We start from the raw sequence: 25,396 nt of genomic DNA, 5'->3' as shown, positions 1-25,396 counted from the left end.
CAAATAATGCCACGTTCTACACCATAGAATTATTGGTTGTTCTAGATCGAACGCTTTTGGAATATCACAAGGATTTTGATGTAGAAAATTACGTACTGACTCTGTTCAATATGGTGAGTCTGTCACGTTAAACGTTGCAAGTAATGTGGACGTTTCTACTTATTTATTCGAATTTACACGTTTTGGTTTCTCGGATTCTTCAACAGGCTGCTGGGTTGTTTCAAGACAGCAGCCTCGGTGTCCAAATGGAGTTAGCTATCGTTAGGATTATAAGACTCGGAGTAGAAGAAGACGAGGTTTGTACTACCAATAATTTTGAATTAGTTGAAACACCTAGCCTAAAGTACTTAAGAATTATGATAAGAAAACCACCTGCACCACATTCGTTTTCTGGATTCACCGTAACTCAACCCAACAATATCATAGATGAATTTATCAGTGAACAAAGACGCGGAGTCCACACTGAAGTTTTTTCAACAATGGCAACAGAGGATGAATCCGGGGGACGACACTCATCCGAATCACCACGACTCTGCAGTACTCATAACTAAGTAGGTGCAAGTCTAATCTTGCCGCTCACTAGCATTGACCAACTGTCGAATCACGACTTTTTATATCAGAAATAAAATCATACAAGCATAGCTCGTATGGCTCATCAAAATGTTTGTCACTCATGGGAAAACCTCCCGATTCGATCCTGAGGCCACTCATCCTCAACCTGTGAGATGATCAGTTGGTGTTCCTTACTGTGCGGGAGCTTTGAGTTTCACTAGCTATCGACGAATGTGATTACCTAATCAGGAGTTTGGCAGGATAGATATCTGTTTGACGCAATCCCTCTGCGGTTTCACTGGCATAACAACCATCGGAAGTACCTGCGACCCCGTTAAAGGTGCGGCTGTTGTAAAGGACGACGGGTTGAGGACCGGGTACAACATCGCTCATCAAATCGGACACACGTGAGAGATCACACAGTCACATTGTACAGTGAAGTACTCCGGCTGTGACTGCGATTTCGCGACCTCTGACCTCAAGTATTGTTTAAGGCTTGGCATGTTCCACGACTCCAAAGAGGAGAACGGCTGTTCAGGAATCACTGTGCACCGAGACGGTTACATTGAAACTTCCGTAATGTATTCCGGAAATCCTTACGTCACAAAAGGGTGGTCCAAATGTTCACAGAGCAGCATCAAGGCGTACTTACAGTAAGGAAATTGCAAATTTTATGCTCCCCTGCGCAAGCAGGTGACTGCCTTTCCATCCTCGTGAAAATTTCCTCAACCGCTATACATCGAGCTTTCCAGAAACCCCAACTCGCACTCCCAAATCTACGCGACTCCTCGTATTTCATCAATTTCCTCCCAATCAGCGCTGCATTAACACTAATTTAGGTTGCTTAGGACAAGTTACCTCATCGTATCTGGAATTACCTTTGCGTTTAATTGATTTCGGCTCGGATATTCTAGTTCATTTCAGCCAGTCAACTTCACTCCTGGTTATTCTATGTTCAGATCTGGAATGGGCACCTGCCTCGAGGACGAGGCGCAGGACCATCATTTCATTGGTAACAAGATGTTACCCGGTGTCATGTACAATGGTGATGACCAATGCCGACTTTACTATCGCCAGGACGTCCGCCAGTGTGATTTGGGACTCGTGAGTAGATACTATCGATTCTGTTCAACTATGTACATGGTGGACGTTTTTATGTCATGTTGAAAAAAAACGAAAAACATTGCAATAGAGCAATTTGACCAGAACTTTGAGAAACCATGTGTCAGTTGATGTGAAAGACTTTGTTATACATTGAACAGGCAAAAAATTATAGTCAACGCAAATATTTTGATGAAAATTTGATTACCCAAATGAGTGCTGATTGTTGAATTTCAAGTCTTCTCGTTAGCTTTGAAACGAGAGATTTTAAATCCTACCTCACTTTTCTCGGTTCATTTTAATACGTTTGCAACAGGACGAAATCTTCTGTCTGTTATCATGAGACATTATATTCAATGATGGTTGAGTCTGTGACAATCATGGAAATTTTCTTTCACGACTACCGGCTATAAAACCTTCGTGAAGAACAGACGTTGCGAAGAAACTCCCTGGTTCTTGAGCAACTAGGCCTTAATTTACTCAACTTCCAACCCTACGACTAACTTTTTCACACCACTAAAATGTCCTCTCAAAAAGTATCCGCAAATGATCTTTCTTGACCAGTGCTAAAAATCTTTCCGCAGATAAAAACAAAATTATCACCGAGAACTGTTCAATAAACCGATTAATAAGCTTGAATAATAATGGTTTCTCTGCTTGAAAAAAAAGATTTGAATTGATCTTCTAATATCGTTCCATACATTACCGAATTATTATAAAACTTTTCATTTTAGTGTACTGATCAGTTAACCAGAGTATAGATTCCTTCGCTGATGATCTACATGTGTGTGCGAGTGTGTGTGTGAGTGTTTTAGTGTGTGTATGTGTGCGGTTCTGATGTGGATTGAATTTATTTGATGAAATTCCAACCTTGTTTGTACGGAAGAAAAACAGCCTCATTTGTTCGGCGGAATCCTTGAACAAACATAGATTATAAAACGTACTTTGTGCGGTGGAGCGACGTACGCTTGCCTCCGCTCTGTGTTTGAGCATCTGTCCTAACGCGCATTCGGTCCAAATTCAAATTATATTTTCTCGGAGGATGCAGCCAACTGAAAGCTTTTACACTCCACATATTTTGCGCCGCTTTGATTCGTTCAACCATAGGCAGTGAGCTTAACTACCGAGATGAAAAGCGGAGGTTTCGTAAAATTGGAATTCACAATGTTCTTTGATGTTAGCATTGAGAATCAGTTGTGAGAATTAATTATCGCCAGGCATAATGCAACAAAGCCTATATTTGTTTTTTTAGAGAACGCGATGTTTCTGTAAGAAGCTCTCGTTTGTCGAAAAGAACTGGGTAAAATGTATTTACATCAGAATAATAACTGAAGTATTTAACATACAAAATGGAAATCAGATATCACAAAAAAATTATGAAATAAAAGATAAATTTGATTCTTGCGTGTGTTCACATATTTTTCATAATTGTGTGGACACGCGGAATCAGATTCAGAAAACCGTAAAAAAATATATGATTCTTCAAGTACTTGGAAAAAGGATTATACTTTTCTGAAATTGTTTGAATATCTTTGGAAATTTTTCGAAAACGTCCCTATAGAGAAACTCGTGGAGACATTTTTCTTCGAAGCTTTCCGTGCTTCGACATTTCTGAAATAATCGAAGAATGTCTGAATCTGTTCCAATCTGATAAAGCTTGACGAAATGGACTAAATTTGAATACGATTTACAACTCAAGTACTTATTGTAAATTAAACTGTTCGGAATATCAGTCTCAGAGTCAACGATTCTGATGAATTCTGATGCTGCAGACAAACGCTATCTAGCAGTTGAAAACGGAAGCTTGCAGCCAGTTTTTTCGCTGACTGACTTATCGGTCTCGGAGCGCTGGAGAGTATGCCATCCTGTAAAGACGTGTTTGCGTCTCTGGGAATAAAGAATAAACTTTGAATTTCAGACCTGCCAGGAATTGAGGTGCGCTGTTCCTGGGAAAGGTTGCCTGTCACAACGGACACCTCCTGTGGAGGGGACGCCTTGCGGAGAAAAAAAGGTGAATTGCTAAAAAGTGCTTAATTCGAAAAAACAAAGACTTGTCGCAATTTTTGGCGACCTCGTGCTTCTGACAACTTTATTATTCCCACTACCAACGCCCTTCTTGCATGCTTTAAACGCTGATTGACTTTCAAATTACAGATCTTGACATCGTACAGTCTACGACAACACTCTCTGCTCTTGTTCATACCGATTTCATCCTCTTCAATTGTTAATGTTTATGAAAATTCTTCGTTTATATTCTGAAGATAGATGATCTCGTATAATTCAACATATTCGTGTGGGTTTAGAAACATTTGTACTGACAAATTAGGTTCTGGTTTAACGACAACAGTTGAACAAAAGCCGCTAGTGATGAATTCATGCTTTAGACAATATATTTTAAAGAACCAAATCCTGTTCAATTATATTTCATCACACTTCGTAGCTTTACCTCAACGTGTGACAAGTTTATTTCATGGTATAAAACGGAAACCGGATATGCTTGAAAAATTCAACGTACAGTCGGCATACTTTGTGTAAAAAAATTAGCTGATCCACAGGCGTCCGACGTGTGAAATATTCCTTTGTGAAAATTTGCTCTTTCATCAAACCTTTCACTTTGTTCGGCCTTTTACCGTGATTATTAACTGTAAAGAAAATACGACAAAGTCCGTTTTTATAGTAAAAGCTCTCCTCTTTTTGACGAAAATCTCACTTGGACAGTTTCGGCAAACAAAAACTGTGCCGAATGTTTGGTTTTTAATGTCAATTGATGCTAGCGTTTTCATTGCCGACTCGGCGATTTTTACAAAGGTATTTCTTAGGTCTCAGAATCGATTCAGAGTGAATTCCGATCAGACGGTAGTCGGAACATTGAAATCAGTCGGTGATGTATGGGGTAATCCACCTAAACTCGATCGGTTCCTGACCCTCGTTATCTTCAACTGGCTGACAATTTTTTATATCGTTTCAAGCACAAAAGTAAAGTACCTGTAAATGATGTCAGATTTATTTCAACCTCTGTTTAGGATGTGGTACGTTTAGACATTATTCGTAAATAGGATTATCGAGTCAAGGTATAATAATTCAGAGTTCAGATAACATATAAAATATTTCGTATCACAATAATCTTGCTTGATTTAGCTGCTTTATGTAATTGAAGCTACATTCAGATGAATCGAGAATTTTGATTTACTAAAATCATTCGTTCTCCTCTGTGTATAGAAAGAAAGAAAAACTTCTGATGATATTGTAGGTATGGATAAATGGCATTTGAAAAATCCAGAACATTTTAATGAAAATATAATATGCGTAATTCGTTTTAGACCATCCGTAAGAATCGACGTACGTAGATTAGATTTTTCTGCTAATGAGTTCTTCAGTTTGTGAACATTTTTATCGAGACAATTACGCAGTGGGAATTTTGTACATGTATTTGTATTATTGATGTAACTACAAGAGTGGTGATTCATTGAACGAAATGTTGCGGAATATTAGAATTGCAAATAACCCGACGAAATCTTAAAGATTCGATGAAGTGTTCGGCAGAGAAATCAAACCCCCTGAGGCAAATCAGCATTAAAAATTATAAGAAAAAAAAGTGCAAAGTGAGACGCGACTGATTATTCTCACGTGAGTATCCCGTGTGTGTAATAAAATATTACACAGCGACTTTTCAGCCGGTGGAACACCGGGCGCTCCCAGAGTGGCGAATGGTTAGCTTAACTGTAAACCCGACTGATGGGCAATTGCTCCGACGACGTCTGCGAATCTCCTTGGTTCTGAATCATAGCCAGGTGGCGTCAGCAGATCTAGACATTTCATAATTTCATGGGTTATCGTAACGGAGTAGGAATATGCTGCCAATAAGAAATCATTCGTGATTTTTTTTTCTGCAACCAATCACACAATGTAATTACTTTTATCAAGTTTTGGGCATTTTTTCAACAATGTAAGTGACTGAAACATACCATCGAAGTAAGCTTCTAGTAATCTCGTTAAAGCTTTCGTAAAGTCATAAAGTATTTTAGGTAAAGTTAGAGGCACGAGACGTGGGTTTAAAAATGAGAAACAACAACTTCGTTTCGGGCATTCTAGTGAAAAGCTTACGGACTCTTCAAAAGCTTAGAGCTTTCGTACTATCTGAGTATAACTTCACTTTCCTTTTCAAATATCACGCATTTCGTGCTTCTCTCATTGCTGCACAATGATGACGTCTACATTGACACACCTCGAGTCAAGTTTTCTTCTGTTGCAGTGGTGCTACCAAATGAAGTGTCTGCCGATTGGCGAACGTCCCGGAGCCATTGACGCTAATTGGGGCGCCTGGTCACCCTGGAGCCGGTGTTCCCGGACTTGTGGTTCAGGCGTGGCGTTTTCTGAAAGAAAGTGCAATCATCCGAGGCCTTCAAACGGCGGTGAAATATGCGAAGGCATCAAAAAGCGTCACAAAATTTGCGCGACTGAAGTGAGCGTCCATAGTTGATTTCGTATAGACTGGAAACCGTTTTACGTTTGTTATGAAACAACTGATTCTTGACTTAAACTGTCTTTCAAAGCCGTGTGAGATCGGAACACCATCCTTCCGCGACGTACAGTGCGCAGAATTTGACGACTGGGTCTTTCCGGAGGACGGAAAAATTCATCAATGGGTGGGATATAATTTGCCTGAAAGTGAGCTTAACTTTAATCCCTAAAGAATAGATAATCGTCAGAGACACCATAGAAGTTTTTTTGAATAGTCAATAGCCCTCGAAATAAGCACAATTTGAATTTCTCAATTTGGGATCAAGTAGCGAAAGAAAAAAATATCATGCAAAATATTTCATAAGCTACTGGTTCAGATTCCAAGCACGAAACAACTTTATGTTATGAATTATAATATTTCACCGGTAAAATCTTTTTTCCAATCGCGAATTGTGTACAGAAACGAGTAATTCGGGTTGGCCGTGTGAAAGGTAAGCAGATTATGGACGAGTCAGTTCTTGGATTCTACTAAAAAGTGGGGCGAAATAAATCTTTTGAATAATTTATAGGAATCTGAGAGCAATATGTTTACCTTCGTGCTTACGAGCTTCGTTTATTCGTTCGACAGTGAAATTGATTATACATCAGGCTGGAGAGTAAAAACGTGTTTATTCTTTCCAAGATTTAAAGGCGTCCGAAAATCCCTGCGTGCTGTTTTGTCTGAGTGAGACAAAGCTGCTGACATCTCTCAAGCCGAAGGTCGTCGATGGCACAACTTGCTACAGGGGAATACGGGACGTCTGCATCGGAGGAACCTGCAGAGAAATACCTTGCGACTTGGATATGGAATCCAATGCGGTTGAAGATATGTGCGGAGTTTGTAAGGGGGACAGCACCTCGTGCCTTCTTAAAGAAGGGACTAAATTCATCGCTCAACAGCCACGTAGGTTCGCTGTTCAATCACGAGTCTCCAGAGCTTCCGTTAATTATCGCCCGAATCGTTCGGGATTGCGTAAAAATACAAAAGTTTTCCTCGCTTGAAGGTCTGAAGAAATTGCTTGACGTACCTAAAGAGGCTAAGAACATCCGTGTGGAGATAACCGAGCCCACAAAGGCGAGGATAGTGGTTAGGACAAAGGGATCGAAAAACGTGCTGATCGACGGGTAACTTGTCTGAAGTCATATCACATATACTACGGCCAGTGGTTTTGAGGTCTCCAATAGTGCAATACTTTCAGCAATCGATTGGGCATGTTTGATTTCCCGGGTTCAAAGGCCTGGCTTGGTATGATCAGAGCGAGGCAGGAGGCACTTAACATTCCTGGACCCGTATCCGAGGAGTTGGTGATACTGGTGAGTTGACGCGCAGCAAAACTCTTTGTTCTTTACGGTAGATCGACAGTGCGAAAAATGGGTGTTTAGATATATCCCAAGGAAAACGTCACCCTCAAGTATTCACTGGGTTTGAAACAAGAAACCCCTCGAAAGCCTGAATTTTCCTGGAATTACATCGATTGGACACGTTGTAATGCACTCTGCGGTCCAGGAGAAGCAGTTTCGGTACCTAAATGCGTGGAAAAGATTGGAGGAGAAGTGGAGGATACTTACTGTAAGAAATCAACCAAGCCTGAAGAGAAAGTAAAACCTTGCAATCAGGCACCATGTGTCCCTAGGTGAGAAAAGTGTTCCAATTGAGTTCAAGTTGTTTGAGTTTCGTGTAACTAAAAGAGACAAAAAACTCAGCGGGATTCGGAAAGGTCAACCAGAAGTTCCGAGGGGTTGATATTAATTACGTGTCCTTTATGAATTGAGTTGTACATTACAGGTTATTTATTTCTATTTCATTAACATTCCAAGCAGATTTCCAAAGTTCTCTTGTAATTTGATATTGTTAACATTATATAATAGGCAATCCCGTAATCAATGATCACACCAAAACTAATCTACCCGCAATTACCTTCGTCGAACTGCATTCCATAGATGGATGATTGGTGATTGGCAAGGATGCAACCCCTGTACTCCTGGTTGCAAAAAACAGCGAGCCGTCAAATGCATTCGGCCAGTCGGTCACGGTGAACAAGAAGCAGACATCATCGCTGAGAATTACTGCCAGGGCCCAAAGCCAAAGGATACACAACAGTGTCTCGTACGGACACGTCGCAATAGTGGTAATAAAAGTGCCGATAACGAATATGAAGATGAACGCGAAGAAAGTAATGCCGATGAATTTTCAGTGCATGATAAATCGGACGAACTTGATGAAACTTCTTTAGGTGTGAAAAACAGTGTACACGAACTTGACGGCAATGATGACGGTTCAAAGATGGACACTGACTTGGCAGGAGATTTCGGAGAATTTCGAACTAATCAGAAACAATCAGACACGAATGATCGCGCATCAATTATAGAAAAGAGGACCGATCAAAGTGACAGTCAGACTACATCGAGAAGCGTCAGCAACGTAAAGGAGGGCCAAGTGGTGTTTGACAAGGAGGACATCAAGAACTTAACACTTACTATAATCCTTGAACGAGACGAGAACAACAATATCGTCAATTTTCCCAAAGATTTCATCCCTCAACCGACGGCCAATGAGACAGACTTCACTCTTGTTGGAATGGATGCGGTAAAATATATCCAACGGATCCAAGAGGAGGGCCACGCATCGTCAGAACCTCCTTAACGCTGACTTAACTCAATAGGGATTTCAATCCTGATTACCTTGTAAATATGTGGTCATATGAACGACCGTTCGCACGTCGTTCGAATTATTCCCACCTTGTTCCGAAGTGAGATTTTGCGAACTAGATATTGTACACAGCTTTCAAGTACATTTAATTCTCTTTTTTATAGAGGTAGGAAGCATTTCTACATGCCATGATTTAGAGACGAGATTTTAAACAAAATTATTGAGTGTAGTTGATGCCGTTGTAATGGTACGATTTTTTATAACGCTACAGTTCAGCATGAATTTATCTATATAACAGAATTAATCCTCCAGTAACCTACATTAAATTAACTCATACATTATTACCAAAGATCTGTTTAATTCCACCAAAAATGCAATAAGTCTGAATCTTTATTATAATGACATTTCGATCAACAACGAATACAAATGACATAAGAGAGAAAAAAACTCCTTATAATAATGACAATAATTAAAATTGTTGTTAAAAGCAGCTCCAGCATGGTTCAGTGTAATGTCGGAACAAAACGGATGGAGGGTAAAATTGTGAACGAGCGTTGGCATGTCGAAAACAAAGCAGGAATCGTATACCTCTTTCACAAATTTTCCAGTAACACAGTTGGCAACAGCCAACAGCGAAGCGTTCGTCGAATTTTCAGCAATGCCAAATATTTAACCTCCACTCGGTAAGTTGGTCGCAGACCCCATAGATTCAGCACCATCATGATGCTCAGGGCTCTGCAATCGCTTGGCTGCCTCAGAACCCTTGAATACCGTTTCATGACTGGTGTCTATTTCTGAGCCAACCTCGTCTCCTTCCTCTTGGAATGCTTGGTCGGACATATTCGAGGATTGTTGATTATTTATGATGGGCGCTTCCAGCACGACAATATTGCTGGATGGTATATTGTCTTTAACGATGCTGCCAGGTTTTGGCGTTGCCAGAATCGCTTGTGCGGATCCTTTTCCGGGACAGTTGTTTCCAGCGTCTATACCCGCGTCACTGGACGGAGCGACCCAATCGTCGATCAGATGCTTGAAGTCAACCGCGACGTTTCTCTTCTCTGACTTGCCGCGATAACGTTCGCCATTGGTCTTCTCCAGATACCGCGACATGCCCATGTCCACCAGCTTGTCGATGGCGTTTCGCTGTTCTTCTAGCGACTGCGGTTTTCCAGTGGTCGCGTCACCTTCTTCCTCGAACACGTTGCTTCGCGTCTTCTTGCACGTTTTCTTGCACGGTCTATTTCCTGTGCAACTCTGTGACTGCTTTGGTACTTTGCCTTTACAAGCGGTCAGTTCAGCCTGAACATCTTCACCCCCGGGATGGGCTGCTGGCTTCACACACTGCACCTTTCGACGCTGTTGCCCTTTTTTCCCTCCGCACGCGCTGCATCGACTCCATTGGCTTACGCGCCATCTATGTGATTGAACGGAAGAACCAAGCGAGTGATTTATAACAAGCTGGTGGTATCAATTTGTTATGAATTTCGGTAGCATGAACAGTTTGTCGTACTTAGCTTTACAGGACTGAGTGTTGCACGTCCTGGATTTGGGCTCTGGACGTTTGATGTCCTTGCAAAATGAATTGGACACTCGTCCACTCTGCTGCTCGATGCAAGATGCTTGCGCCAACTGCTCAGTACACAAATAATAATTGCAACGAGAAGCTGTCGCTTAAATTTATGGACCAGTTCGGAATTCGTCTACCTGAGTACCGCCGCCGCATTTCACGCTACATGGCTCCCAGTCCAAGAAATCCCACTGATATTGCGGTTTCCCTCCAGATTTTCCGTTTAGCACGTAGTACACGTAGTGAACACCGGGGTTAACTTTCGGATTGTAAAAGACATACTGCCATGGATGGAAAAATGAGGCAATAGTTGATGAATAATTTTTCTAACTGCAACGCAGTGACGTATCTACGGTATGGCAAGCATGTTTGAAAGAAGTTGCTTAGTTGGAGATAACTTTTTTTTTCGGTAGCTTTATGACAATACGGTCAGACTTTGAGTTTTTAACAAATTGTTATGGTAATGACCTTCTAGAAATACAAGGAAAAAGAGATTGTCGTAGCGAAAGTGTACAGAATTACTTTTCGAATAATGTGACTCGTAATGGAGTGAAATATATATAACTATGACCATTTCACAAATTCTATCTTTCGAACGAATGAAGATATCATTAATCCCATGCATCATTTTTTAGACAGTGAGTTTTCATGTACGTAAAAAAATCAGGAGCCCCGGGAAACAATTACCGGCCACAGTGTTTTCATTTTTAGGTGAAAAATTCAGACGAAATTTCCCATCTCAAAACTACCCTGTGGTTGAAAAAAAAAAATTGCGGATATTTTGATGAATTATTTATAATTCATTTATTTCATACATATTTTCCATTAAATGCATAATAAATTCTTCGTGAGAAAAAATACACAAAATAAACGAATGATAAATAATTCATCAAAAATTTCTTCATTTTTTTTTAAACGTGGGGTATTGTTTTGATGCGACCATGAATGAAGCCCAAAAAAAAAATCATCATGAAACCTCTAGGACAGGTATTTCTTATAACTAGAAAGTGCACTGAACCTTCTCCTTAAAGGACAATCGATTTTCAGACCAGGGCGCAATTTCAGTACTTGCTACAGGAGTTATTTTCCTCAGGTACGCCACTGTTGCAACGGTATCGATATATAAGAAAAGTATTTTGACCTGTGACGTACTTGCAGTTGAATATCATCATTGATTGGGCCTTTGATCAGGACTTCTTCTTTTTTAGGTTCAGGGTGTTTGTATACCGCTATGTCGCCAGCACAAGGATATTCTCCATTTCTATTCTCACGGCTATTCATTTTGACATTTCGCATTATTATGTTATTAAAAAGCCGATTTGATCTCGACGGCTCAAACAAAATTCACTCACTGATCGCCATTGAGTATGTATGTATTTCCTTTCTCTAGCTTGATGGCCAAACTGTTGTCTGCCGGAGCTTTTTCAAAAAATCTTATATTCCGACTTCCTTTTGGGACTGTCACAACCTTCTGGTAATCTAATAATCACAGAACAAATTAGAAATGACATTTTCTTCTGCATTTCGACGGAGCCTGTTCACTTACCGCCCTTTCCGGTCACCGTGTAATCACCCTCAACTGGAGTGCACTGAGTACCGTCACCTTTACAGATTCCACATTGATCTTCGAGAGCATCCCCATATATCTCCCAGTCACAGCCAACTTTCTAAATTATTTCAGAATTTTATTTTAATTCCGCTGATAATACTACTTGTGTGACCGATGAAAATCATTCCACCGTCAACCTGTTATCGCAACCTAAGTGTGCACTGCAGTCAACTTGACATTCATCTGACCAATTTGCGGAAAGCATTGAAGTCGACACTCACTGCGCAGCTTCCACCGATACACAGATTCTTCGTTCCAGGCTCACAGGGAGTTCCATCTTTAACCATTGGCGCAAGTTTAACATAAGTTTTTTTCTCATTAAGACAGTATAAGGCACACGGAGCTTCAGGAGGGCCCGGATGTGGTACCCAAGTATGAAGCCCATCGGGCATAACCTTCTGTGTATTGAACTCTGTGCACTGCGCTGCTCTGAAGGACGGTTTCTTCGGATCGCAAGGCTATTGGAAAGCATTAAGAGGATATAACTTGGCGTCTCATTCGCATCAATGGACTCTGAATGACACACTCCTTTACTAACCTGCGTATTACACGTACTGAACCTTTTCCTCTCTCCCAAGCAGTACCGTCCACCATCCTTCGGGGTCGGATTATCACAGTCTCTTTCACTATATTTCACGCCACCACCACATGTCCTCGAGCAATCGCTCGTCTTGCTCCACTTACCCCATCCTCCGTGCACAGCAGAGGGTCGCTTGCCGATCTCAACGCATTTCTTATGGATACACCACTAAACCGTAAGTACAAATGATTACGCTACAGTGAAGAGTAATTGAGTGTCATTGAACTGATTTTACGGTACCTTGTTCTCTCCACACTTAGTACCCTCTGCTGGGGCACCCTTTGAGCTGCATGATTTGGCGTTACTATTCTTTTTGCACCACAAACTTTCGCATATTGACTGAAAACCAACATGCGCACATTTGATTAATTCTTAGACAAGTCATGTTAGACACAATCAACTATCCAGCTGCCAATTTACCTCAGTTCTTTCACACACACTCGCTTCAGGATCCTCCAGCATCAACCTGCACTGAAAATCCCCGTCGTACATAGCCCCGGGAAGCATTCCAGGGAGTTTGTATTTTGCGTTGGGCTTCTTGTGATTGTCCAGAAGGCAGTCACCTAAGGTCCTGTAAACATAAGCTTAAGATTGCTGATTATGGGTAAATAATGCCCCATTTAAGGCCACCGATACATTCACGCCTTACTCTACGAAGGTTGTGAGAAATTTTCTACTACATGGCGACCATCTTAAGGTGAAAACGTCGACTATCGGTGACATAATGAAGTAACTTTTATCAGATGTGTCTTGCGGTGGACATCCACTAATCTCAACCGTATCGTGGGAACATCCCAAACTGTTGAAGAATTAATGCAGTTGAAAGTCATGGTTACTATTTTGAAGTAGAACGCTGTACCGCTGAGACATTGTATGTATACGAACTTGTGTCCAACTTCGTGTGTAACGGTTATGCCAAGTATGAGCCCAGCATCTTCATTGATACACGCAGCTTTTGGAGGGTCGCAAGCCGCTGACACGTAAGCCAGACCTAAGAGATTGCACGCTGCCTCATCACTTGCGCAAATATCGTATCTGCAAGTCATTAATAGATGGATTCGGTGAATAAACAAAGTGTTCGGCAAAAGATAAACTGGAATGTCTTGTACTTGTTCAGTAAAACAGATGGGTCAATGCGGTGAATAAAATAATTGTGCTGGGATCTTTTCGAAAAGAAGCAAAACTTCAGTCAGGCATGGAATAAAACTCTTGTTTTAGAAAGAAATATGGAACATACTCATATCAATAATTTTCTAACTTTTTACTGGTTTTAGTAATCCATACGGTATGGACTTACACTCATTAGTGAAATACTGAACACAATAATGAAATACGTTGATCAAACTAAGATCATACAAATAATTATGATCGTATGCTTGCCTCGTGATTAATACGCCGATATCGTGGTGATTGGGGTGCTTTGTGTCCTTTGGATTCATCTTATTAACCCAAGTGGCGAAACTGTCCAAGGTCTTCTCAGCTTCTGGGCTAATGGATAGATCTATCTAAAAGCACGCATCAAATTGGATATATAGAAAGTGATAACACGTGTCTTACAACGGACATAAAGTATGAAAATAAATTCGCCACACTCTTCACAGGGAAAATTTGCGACGGAGAAAGGCGAAAAAATCTATTGAATTTTGTCAACCGTTATGCTGACTGATTCATAATGCGTAAGCATTTTAAAAACACTTGGAATGTCACAACCTTGACCTTTGAGCTTTTGAGTCATTATCCAATGTCTATCTTTCTTTCTCACAAAGGTGGACAACAAATCTGCATCGATTTTCTCGATTCACAATTATATGATTTTTAAACGTTAATAATTGTGTGTGGAAACGAATGTAAAGGCTGATCGCAGTTACATAACGTGAGTTGTGACCCTACCTCTTCCTTTTCTTTCTCCAGATAAATAATTCGGACCACAACTACGTCCAACTGGTTCCCAGAGCTGGAATCGTGGTAGTAGTCGGACACCATGTTTAGAATTGTCAGAACATATTGCTCGTAGTCTATGCTTTTGTGGTACTTCAGAAACCGTTCGTCGCATACTATGGTGAGTTCAACGTAGCGGTGGATACTGTGGGTAGCTGCTGACGGGGTCCTCTTTTCGAACGTTCCATTACCGGCAAGCCTATCGCGTCGATTCTTTTTCTCCAACTGCTCAGCCCAGGCTGTTTCCCAATCGTCTGGAACAATGAAGGTTGCGCTATTCTGTTGAAAAAATTCTCCTACTGACAAAGTACAAAAAAACAGGATCTCAAGAAGAGATCCGGACATTTTAGTCCCGAGAACAAACACTTCAAATCAAAGAGTCTCAATGGCCTCACGTTCTTATTTTTTGAGGTACTTGCCAAGAGAATGTATCGATTCTCTTGGGACAAAGTGAATACTGTTCAATAAGTTTGTCAAATGTCTTCGGAATACACCTACGCGAATTTCCCAATTATTGAATTTGTATTCTCTTAAGTCGAGCAGTTTGATGGAAGAATATTTGACGTTGATTTGGCAAAACTAATCGCCTGACGCCACGATTAATGTTTCTTTCCAAATAGAGGAGTTTCAGATTTAGCACTTCCAGTCTGATTCCAAACGTGGCAGCTCGTCGCAAAATAAAGATTGGAACATAAATCTCTCAAATATAGGTATAACATCAAACTCTCACCACTAGTTCCGCAATTACGTTTGCTCCGCTCGGTTTGATGCAGGGTTTCGTGCGGCGCTTTCCGTTGGTAAACCATGTGGACGTGCTGGCCTTCTCGGTCAGGGACCGCCTGGCTCACTGGTTCAATAAAGTAACGCCCTTGATCCGTATGCAAGTATCCGGCCTACATTGAACAGTCAAACATACGTTCACTCAAGTATTCGCGGTTATTATTCGCGACTCAACAGTCGGCCATGTATAGTTTTCGAGATTATGTATGCAAAATAAGTTTCTATACTTGTTCATGTACTTATTTTGTCTGAAGTAATTCTAACAATATCTCATCAAAGAAATGAAAATTGACGAAAGTCCACCATTCATTTTTATTTCTCAAAATAGTATATTTTACCCTTGAAATCGCTTTTGCTAAATCAAAACTTGTATCAAAAAGTTATAAATCAAAGATTGAATCCTTGCAAGCATTGGTATTTTGGAGTTACGTCTTAATCAGCGGGCAAATATGAAAAAAAGTTTCGGCAGACTCGGTGATGTTCGGGTTTCGTACGAGCAACCGGATTCCCTTGAAATTACCCAAATGTCAGTTGCAGGTGACACACAGTCTGACGATGACATTTCTCGAAAGTTTCATGGTGTACTTGTCGAGCTTTTGGATGTTGTATAAGTGCATGCAACTTCACGTCTCCAGAGGTTAAGAGCCGAGCTGCAGCATACACGTGGTACTCACGAGTTGGATAAAAGTTAGAGTAGTTAGTTTTCGGGGTTAATTAATTCTTTCGTATTTTGTTATTGTAAGTGTAATGGAAGCCCGAGTAATGCGTCTCTTTGACTTCTGACTTTAACATCTGAATAACGCAAGTTCATTAATGATTTTGTCAAGGTGATTTTATCGACCAGGACACACATCATCGTCAAGGTTTTCACATCCAGATCATAATCACGGTGTTGCGAAATAAGAGAAATATCTCTTGCATCGCGACAAAGGTGGAAAGCTTGAAAAGCTTGAATAGCGGTTCCTCGTATCCCGACAAAGATGCCTATACTCAAGAAAGGATTTCTCACATCTCAACAAGGGTACGCCACTCTGAAAATGGTTCTTTGTATCCAATCAACAGCATCACGCCTTCCAAAAGATTTCGTTGTCCCCTGACGATGGTGAATCACTTCAAACTGATTGTGAGTTTCCAGTATAATACCACTGGGGAGATTTTGCAACTCTCGGCGAAAAATATTGCCAACAATAGTTTTATTCGGTATATTTTCACCAATAGGCAAGAAAGAAGAAATTAGATATTGATGAAAGTCTAATTATGACAACTGCAGTTTCGGAAGAAGATTCTGCGAGATTATTCGTCCCAATCATCAGCTTGAAAAGATCTTCAGAGATACAAAATATTTTCCAGCATTCAGAAGGTCAGACATCTGTACCCTTGATAAGAGATTAGGATGTATTTTTTACAGTGATGCTCATAATTTTTTTGAAATACAGCGTGGCTTCAACTGTATCAGACCTATATACTTATAGTGAAACCACACCCGCAAATGAATTCATTTCATCATTTGATCACTGACTATACGCGTCGTCTGATACGGCTGAGCGTACAGGTATATCAACTGCGCAAAAGCGATTCTCCGTGGATATTTTAGTGCGCTTCTCTTCACGCAAGATCCTTATTACATCTTAAACGCATGCAAATTAATAAGATGATTTGCATATAGATCGACGCATTGCTCCACAATGTCGCCAATTCACTGCGGCGGATGATCGTAAATTCAGAATTGAAACGTGATGCTAATCGGAATACACTGACTGACTTCATCTAGAAGCTGGCTGCAGCATAAGTTCGCCAAAGCAAATAAATACATTCAAATTTATTCAAGGAGATCTACCGGGTGTCTGAGAAAACTTTGGAACAGAGCGAGAGAGAAACAAATAAATAGAAAGAAACAATGAACTGGGAGAGATTGCTCAAAATTTGGCCAACATCAATTCTGTTTTCTAAGAGTTACAAATTTGGATACAAGGTCAGAAATTTCATGCAATTTATAACACTAGTCGTATCTTCAATAGATTCAAAATGAAGAGAGGATTTATAAAATTTCATCAGATGTTATCTGCAGAGTAGTGAAATCCGCACAACGAGAAGATAGTGTAAGTTACTTATTATGTGAATTATGATCTAATTATCTACGCAGATCACTGGGTATGAATTTGAAGTAGAAGGTTGTGTAACACTTTAATGGTAGAAAGAGCTGAGACGTAATGCATACTGACTTGCATACACTAATTCAAGGAAACGAATTACCACCAACGAATCATTAAAATAAATGCACATTAAAACAACGATTTTAAGCATGCAAATTTCCAAAAATCGAATCAAAAAATTTTTCGCTTGATGTAAATACGTCTTAGATTCAAAAGTAAACGGTATGAAGTTGACTATTTGGTGTAAGCGTTGAATTTACACAGGATTCCTGAAGCGTACGCAATAGTGCACCATCGATAGATTGATTAAATGTGTGACTACTAATTTCGCGAAAAAATATCCCCCAAGTTATACGACATGAAAACCTTCCGATTTATCCAAAGCTCTAAATAGGTGTATTGTACAGTTTGGGGGCAATGCTTCTATCTCGACCAATTCGCTGTATACCTAACCAAGAACGGTGGGTTCAATTCGAATTTCCACAGAACAGTTCGATGGCCACTGATAAAATTGACGAAACTTTCGAGAGGCTGGTTATAAAAGATCTAACTTTAGCGTGACGATTATAATCCAAGTAACTTTACAAACCCCGATGATAAAACAATTATCTTCCATGATTACAGAGGAGTCAACTGTTTTACCATCGGGGTCCGTAGAGTTACTTGAATTATAATATTCACGGTAGAGTTCAGCCTTTTATAATCAGCCTCTCTGAAGTAGAGTGAATTTTATTAGACGCCATCGAGTTGATGCACCTCAGCTCTAAGGTGAACGAAAATCAGATAAACGGTACTAACCACACCATCGCACAGAGAGAGTGCTGCCCTGGAATCCCTGTGACCTCTGACATGGCCCCTGTAGTGACACTGCATATCGTCCGCTCTTCTGAATCGTACGCCATTGTTGAGGTTAGTGCGAGCACCTTCGCCTCGAGTCTCCATCACCAATTCCGGCGACATGAACTCGTGGTGCGGAGTCAACTCGACGTGGTGATCGGCGCCGTTGAATGGAAGCACCAAGTGCAGCTTGTGGTCGGACAGGTCATCAGCCGCGGCATCTGGATCGGCTGCCCGCTTTTTCCGAGCTTCAAGCTCCTGACGATCGTAGAAATTGGGTAAGTTGAACGTCAGGAAACTGCCGTCCTCTGTCACACGACGCGGTATCAGCATCTCCGCATTGTGGACATCCCGCGTGTATCTGCCTTGGTAATTGGAAAATTACACGGATTGCAATAAATTTCTGACAGATTCGTGGAGTTACACATTCCTCATTCATAACAATAAACAATCAAATTGAATGTGGAACATAACAAGAGATTTTTAAGTCGGAAAAGTCAACTTGAACTTTGAAGGAATTTATAGTAGCTTATTCCGAAGTTCAACAAATCAATTAACTGAAGTCGGAACACGGTGAAGAAATTCTACAGTACGGAAGGCTTGCTTAAACTAAGATCGTAATAGGTCGATCTTAAGTTCAGAACAAACTTACTTGAACTTAGAGCACCGTGAGGAAATCGAATACTCAATTAATTTGGCTCAATGGCGATCAGATTAATTGATTCTGAAGTTTAACAAACTAATAAAATAATAAAGCATTTGCATGTTGAACAAGCTCAGTTTAGCTTGGATCAAGGTAAGTTATTCTAAACTTCAATAAATCAACTTTAGCTTACAGAATGACGAAGAAAATAGAAGTTCAACAAGCTTACTTGAACTTAAATAATATTAAGTTATTGTGAGGTTCAACAAATCAACATCGACCTATAAAATAATGAGGAATTTGAAAGTTCAAGAAGCTGACTTGAACTCGAATCATAACAAGTAATTGTAAAGTTCAACAAACTAACCTGAATTAAGAACCTATTCGAAACTTGAAAGTTCAAAGAATTAACTTGACCGAGTGAATGAATGTCAAGATACGAAGAGTCAGTTGAAAGTGAAACTAACTTCCGACGAAAGAAAAATATTTGGGGACAAAATGGAACAAGAAGAGGTAAGTTCCGAGCTTTTAAAGCATTCTTTCATTACGTTCGAATTATACTCGTGCTGGATTCACAGTGGAAGGATATTTTACGTTGCTTCCTTTTTTCACTGTCCTCCTTCTCTTGATACGTTGTGCTTGCAGCGAGCAGATAAGATCTACACCGGTAATAATTCAACCGATATACGTACGTGAAACCGCTTCGCGAGTGAAAGAAATACATTCGTGAGTGAAATAATTCCCCCAAGGATGGGAACAATGATGGATTCACCTGTGCCTAGCCTAGAGAAAACTTCCTGGCTCACGTGTCCTGCGCTAACGTGGATGCATCATGCGAATATTGACACGCATGTCACGTTCCTGGTTTCGCTGTTCCTTTGTCCGGTCGTACAAAGGGCTCGGGCTGAGTTCGGCCGGCGGTGCGCGATGCTTTCGGTGGTGGAACGAGAGAGACAAAGACGGAGCCAGCGGATCATGGACCGAGAGTCTGACCAAGCCCGCGTTTTTCCTCCCGATGTCCGTACGACGCCTGCTCACCACACGCTGCATTGATTGCTCCCTTCGATCTTATTCAGCTGGCAATAAATAACCTAATTTAGCCCTCAGACACAATACGTCAGCAAAAGGTGCACCACACCCGGCTGGCGCCCACAGACGACGCCAAAGTCAATCTCTCGATGATATCACGCAGGGACTCTTCTCGGAACGTGCTCTCCTTCCATTACCGTTGCTACCAACCACCCATAGCGACCAAAATCCTTCTTCCTCTACGCGAAGCGAGGATGTTGCCGTTTTTATTTCAAGACATTTGCGATTGTTACTTTTCAGACTCATCTTTCAGGCTTGATTTTCATTTCGGACACTTTTTTCTGTGGCGAACTTGATAACGGTTTTGAAATATGGACGCAAGTAGAGTAGTCTTCAAACGGATTTTGAACCTCCGTCAAATACGATACATCGTTTTTTACAGTATTTCCTTCTCCAAAGTAATAAAATCTTTCGACATTTTCGGAGATGATTGGGCTCATGATTGTGCTTACGTATCAACCGAAAACGTTTCGGAAGATTCATGGAAACGTTCAAGTATTTGCAGCTAGTTTTCACCAGATTTGACGTTACGATACGATACTGCAGCTAAATCAGATATTTTCAATCATTCTGCACCCTATCATTCGCCAAAGTTTGAAGAGATTTCGTTACTGACAATGAGAAAAATTGGATATTGTGAAAAATGTGGTTCGATGTATTTGACGGAGGTCTGACATTCCCTTAATGGTTATTAAAATTGATGAATATTCAAAATTCAACGAACTCCACTTTTTATAGTTCAACTCGTAAAGAGTCAAAGTAATTTTAGCACTGATGTACAGTCCAAATCTTTTGTTAAAATCAATACATAATGCTATAACAATTCAATTTTTAGCACACCAAGTTCTGTCATTGCGACAAAAATGCGTTTTCCGATCTCAGATATGAAGAACGAATCATGTCCTCACACCTCGTACACATTTCAAGTCACAATATAATTTTGAAGTATGAAGACGAAATTTGCAAGAGTTTTGACCAAAATGACCCACCAATTTTTCTGGCATTGAAATTCAACTTGATTTCAATTCAAAATTCTAAAAATCCGCAGTGTTATTATCGAATCAATGAAACATTTCGTAAAAGTGCATCAGCACCCAGAATAAATTTTTCGTTCAAACGTGTAATCGACCTCCTACAAACCCCGAGTGGACACAACTCCCGATTGAGGAATGTTTGATTATATTATTCATTGGTAGTGAATACACGCGCGAGGATTTGATCTCAATTTGACTACTACACGTGATCGTGGCCTCTGAATACGTAATCGAATGCAGAGGAGGGTGAGTCTGACAGTTACTACGGCAATTACAGCACGACGGTTTCAAACACGGTAAATATAGAGAGCCGTCTATGATGAAGGACTCACTTACCTACCATGATACGGTCCTTCGGTAGCCTCCGGACTGTTCCTGTCCACCATCTTGTAGCTGACACAGTGAACAGCGAGGATAAAAGTATAAAATATCAAAACCGCAACTTCTTCTCTCATAACACTTGATATAAATTATTTATTCCGTATGCCAAAATACTGACGACTAAACGTCAAACAGATAGTTATGCGACAGTCACGAGATCACCTGTCTGTTGTTTTTGTGCATTTGTTCATGGATGCATCTTTCACATCCCCGTGATATATTGTCAATTTGAACGCACATTTACTCACTCAATACTGTAATTTTCCTCCAGAATTCATCAGGGAATTTCTTTCGGAAGCAACGTTTTTATTTCGCTCTTTCTTTAAAAATTTGTTACATGTAGACAAAAAATATCGCAATAGGATATTGCTTGAACCCAATTTTACAAGTATAACGTCGCTCTTGAAATTCAAAGTTTTCTTATTCAAATTACACAATACAACGATGATGTTAATATTTTTTGAAATTGTTATCATTCGAACGTATTTTAGAACAATTAAATTCCGTTGTAACGATTCAAATATCCCCGCCTAGAACCAAAACAATGATCAAGTGCAAACTGGATCTAAGTGTGAACTACGTAGTATCCATCTATGCGTAATACCCAACCGTATTCTCTGCCAAACTCTCTTCGGGGCACAACGTGCCAAATTTTTTTCCTCGTAAGTGTTTTGTTTATTTTTCATTTTTTTTTGTTTTCTTTTCCAAGTTCAAATTCGAGAATAATTATAACAATTTTCTTATGTCAAGTATTTTGACGAAGCTTTAATTGTATAACAACCAAGTTGGTCTGAAGTAAGACATGAAACTCGCTTGAGTTATCTTTGAAAATGTAGCAACGTGGATCTACATTTTTAACGAACGTGTCGCCATTATTGAAATCATCGACAGAAAATCTTTACAAATTTTCTCAAAAAGTCGGGTTGTTATCAGGAAAATATGTGAAAAATTATGTAATAAATTACAAAAGCACGAAGCCAATATGATTTTTGATACAGTACATTTTGTGATTCGTGCTTCTGTATATTATTAAGTGATTTTTTTACGTATTTCTCTCGAATATACAATACAAATCATATAATGAATTACACGTTGATTTCGATCATAACATCTCATGACTTATCACATGAACATTTGGTGCAGGGGACCTTTCAAAATAGCATTTAAGAAATGGTCTTCGGTCGGATTATTCCTCTTTTACTACGTAAAACAATTTCTTCAGGCGAAGAGTAGAAAGGAAAGTGCTTCTCACAGACGAAACAACCTGACGCAACATGCATGTGGAGCTTCGATATCGGTATCGGGAGCTATGTACAGGCAGTCAGTCAGTCGAACGCGAGGGTGAAAAGCGTCTTGCCGGTGTGAAATAATAAGACATGGCTGTGTCCCCGACAGCCTAGACGCCCCGTGAAATTGCTTATGGTTCTCCACGTCTCCCGCACTCTCCCTCTCCCTTTCCCGCTGCACGGAGTTGTTCTGGAAGTCCGGGTCGCTCCTTCATCGACAACGAGCCAATGGTCGCCGCAGTTTCTTATATCGCTGCTCTCGACACGCCGGAGTTTTTTTCTCGGACAAGTCACCTCGCCTACGCCGTAGCTCGATTCGATGGAACTGCCAACATGCTAATTACGTTACCTTAGCCAGGAAATCGTACGGCTGTGACGCTCGGGAATCGACCGTACGTGCAGCATGGAAGCGAGTAATAAATGGTTCTCAGTCTTTCATGATTATGTACCTTCATTTCGTTGATAAAACTACACGCAACTATCGGTACTGATCCTGAGTAAATTCTGTCTTCTAGCATATGGGCTTGGAACTCTTTGGTTCATTAGCATCGAGCGCAACTAGCATTATTGCTTCGAAATTGAACGGCCATGTTTCCGATCGACGCAGTGAAAATTGATGCGTAAAGTTTTTATCTGAATTTGCATTCCTTTGAAGTGTGAAAAAGGGCTAGAAAATCATACCTAATAGATGGAACTATTCAACCAGTCAGATTAGTGAGTAAAGTTTAGTAAGCTGTTATGGATGACCAGTATTAGTTCAAAAAATAATGACACAACGATAATTATTTGTAACATTAAGTCTAATTGTTATCAGTATAATTATATACGAATTTGTAAGGGTATTTTTATTTTGAGAGAAATCGTCATTATCGACGACGTTGGCCTAGTTTCGGGAAATTTCATACCAAAACATTTCCAAGTATTGTTCCGAATTCCTGTTAAATGGTGTCATGGTTATCCACGAATCCAATTCATTGAACCTGAAGAAATGTATAATCTATTGATTCTCATCGGATTTGAATCAGTTTCTGCTCTACTCGATACACTAATGGAATAAGCTGATATGTGCTCTCATCCGATTCGTCGAGCAGTCAAATACCTGTACGATTTCAGTCATACTGTCTCAATTCCTAGTTGTGAAATTTTACTCTCCTGTATATAATGAGAATGACACCGAATGGAATGAAACGGGCCTCCAATATGGTCGTGATTGAGTGTAATAGAAGACCTGGGTGCAGAGGCGATGGGTAAGCTGGGTTAAATCGACTTGAATATTAAACCGTATTATAACTGCAATATGATATCTCAATATCGTATATTTTAATCTTCTGAACTCTATCTTAATCCCTGGTGATTCAGTGGGAGACTTTAGAAGCGTATGTTGAGGAAGTCGTTCTATAACGTAAAACTGAGTCCGCGTCATTCACCCTCTCTCGAGCATGTCTTAACGAGCCAGTTGTTGCGAGTAATTCCCGCGTACATTGCGTACCGTTGATGGCAAATGCGTTTGCCATTTCCATTTCCGCAAACGATCTAAGTAATTCCAGGTATCGGGTAAATATAGATTCGTCGTAGCACAAGCGCTGGTTAAAACAGAATTCATTAAATTTATATGAGTAGGTGGTCAATTTTAATTCGACACAATTGCCGCCAATCTCAAATCAGATTTCGGTTGAAACCTTTTTGTCGGAGTCGAATTTCAGGCAATCATGCTGCGGTCGAAACAATAGAAAATTGATACGTGAAAGTTAACCTCATGAACTACAGAGACTGAATTTTTAATCCGTATGACTCGTATGAAGGTGAAACAGAGTCCAAGCTATCTTTGCTATCATTTTATTTCACGTCAAATAGCGGTCGACAACCGGCAAATACCGTTAATAATCTTATCCGCAAAATAAAATTTCAGGTGCGTCAATAACGGCCATATTGAAATAGGACATTTCGTCTGCTCAATGCTGATTTTCAAACGCACATCGAAGCATCCATGATTTCTATCCGAAATTTCTTTAGATTTTTCTCTCATGAGAAACAATGTTCCATGGTCTCGTCTTTGGTTTCAGAGTACAGGAGCATCCAGCTCAGCATGGTAGAAGAGGAAAAACCTTCTTCGACTGGTTCGTGGAGGAATTAACATGAGTCCACTGAGCGTGCGCAAATCGTTACACTTTTGAACGCGTAAAGGAAGCGCAGCTGAATTGCATCAAGAAATCAGCCCCCCTCAAAGGATGGAGAAGAGGATGGAGCGCAGGGGGAGCAGACGACACCGTGGTTACAGACACGTATGTGGGTGCACATGAGGTATACACGTATTTTCTCTCTGCGCGGTATCGGAGAACGTGGCACCCTAATCTCCGCTCAAGGCACGTATATATGTAAAACGAAGAGCAAGTAACAGTCGTAAATAGCGTCTCGGATTAACATGTTCAGTTGGCGAGCAACGCCACGCACGCTCTAAACCCTGGCGTCGGTTGTCGTCAGCTATTTAACATCACTAATACGCCTCCGCCTTACGAAACGGATAATTGGTCGTTATTTAAACCTCCGAAGAATTTCTAGCCCGAATTCGTTACCGAATTACAATATATGTCCCCTGCTCAGCCCGTCCTTTCCCCCTGTAAAGCTGGCCATCCTATCATCCCGAACTGCATCCTGACACCAAGTCCATCCAGTCCCTTCTCCAAAATTCATGA

General features: G+C 40.5%; 2 protein-coding genes across 2 annotated transcripts; one reads left to right on the top strand and one right to left on the bottom strand.

Annotated features, from left to right (window-relative positions):
- Positions 1–660: 660 nt before the first annotated feature.
- Positions 661–9,001, top strand: LOC124177477 (A disintegrin and metalloproteinase with thrombospondin motifs 6-like). The gene is made up of 12 exons (XM_046559860.1): positions 661–720; positions 802–959; positions 1,047–1,205; positions 1,512–1,656; positions 5,906–6,115; positions 6,207–6,321; positions 6,797–7,057; positions 7,158–7,278; positions 7,353–7,467; positions 7,537–7,787; positions 8,095–8,282; positions 8,349–9,001. The coding sequence occupies exons 1-12, from the start codon at positions 661–663 to the stop codon at positions 8,795–8,797; spliced, it is 2,232 nt and encodes a 743-aa protein (XP_046415816.1). The 3' UTR covers positions 8,798–9,001.
- Positions 9,002–9,311: 310 nt separating this feature from the next.
- Positions 9,312–21,422, bottom strand: LOC124177476 (A disintegrin and metalloproteinase with thrombospondin motifs 7-like). Its single transcript, XM_046559859.1, has 17 exons — positions 21,377–21,422; positions 18,232–18,635; positions 15,231–15,393; positions 14,453–14,754; positions 13,943–14,067; positions 13,448–13,597; positions 13,212–13,361; positions 12,983–13,133; positions 12,803–12,901; positions 12,521–12,730; positions 12,204–12,440; positions 11,920–12,040; positions 11,726–11,852; positions 11,526–11,646; positions 10,511–10,654; positions 10,317–10,435; positions 9,312–10,220 (listed from the first exon to the last, which is right to left on the bottom strand). The coding sequence occupies exons 1-17, from the start codon at positions 21,420–21,422 to the stop codon at positions 9,473–9,475; spliced, it is 3,417 nt and encodes a 1,138-aa protein (XP_046415815.1). The 3' UTR covers positions 9,312–9,472.
- Between the last annotated feature and the right edge of the window lie 3,974 nt (positions 21,423–25,396).

The sequence above is a fragment of the Neodiprion fabricii genome, chromosome 3 (genome assembly GCF_021155785.1).
Source record: "Neodiprion fabricii isolate iyNeoFabr1 chromosome 3, iyNeoFabr1.1, whole genome shotgun sequence".
In the NCBI taxonomy this organism is placed as follows: Eukaryota; Metazoa; Arthropoda; class Insecta; order Hymenoptera; family Diprionidae; genus Neodiprion; species Neodiprion fabricii.
This window is presented reverse-complemented; position numbering and strand designations above follow the sequence as displayed.

Coding starts and splice junctions, on each gene's coding strand:
- LOC124177477 (XM_046559860.1), top strand. CDS start 661: ATGTTTGTCACTCATGGGAAAACCTCCCGATTCGATCCTGAGGCCACT. Junction 960..1,046: donor GCTCATCAAATCGGACACAC/GTGAGAGATCAC, acceptor GTATTGTTTAAG/GCTTGGCATGTTCCACGACT. Junction 8,283..8,348: donor ACGGACACGTCGCAATAGTG/GTAATAAAAGTG, acceptor ATGAATTTTCAG/TGCATGATAAATCGGACGAA.
- LOC124177476 (XM_046559859.1), bottom strand. CDS start 21,422: ATGGTGGACAGGAACAGTCCGGAGGCTACCGAAGGACCGTATCATG. Junction 11,853..11,919: donor CACGGTGACCGGAAAGGGCG/GTAAGTGAACAG, acceptor TGTGATTATTAG/ATTACCAGAAGGTTGTGACA. Junction 11,647..11,725: donor TACATACTCAATGGCGATCA/GTGAGTGAATTT, acceptor CAAAATGAATAG/CCGTGAGAATAGAAATGGAG.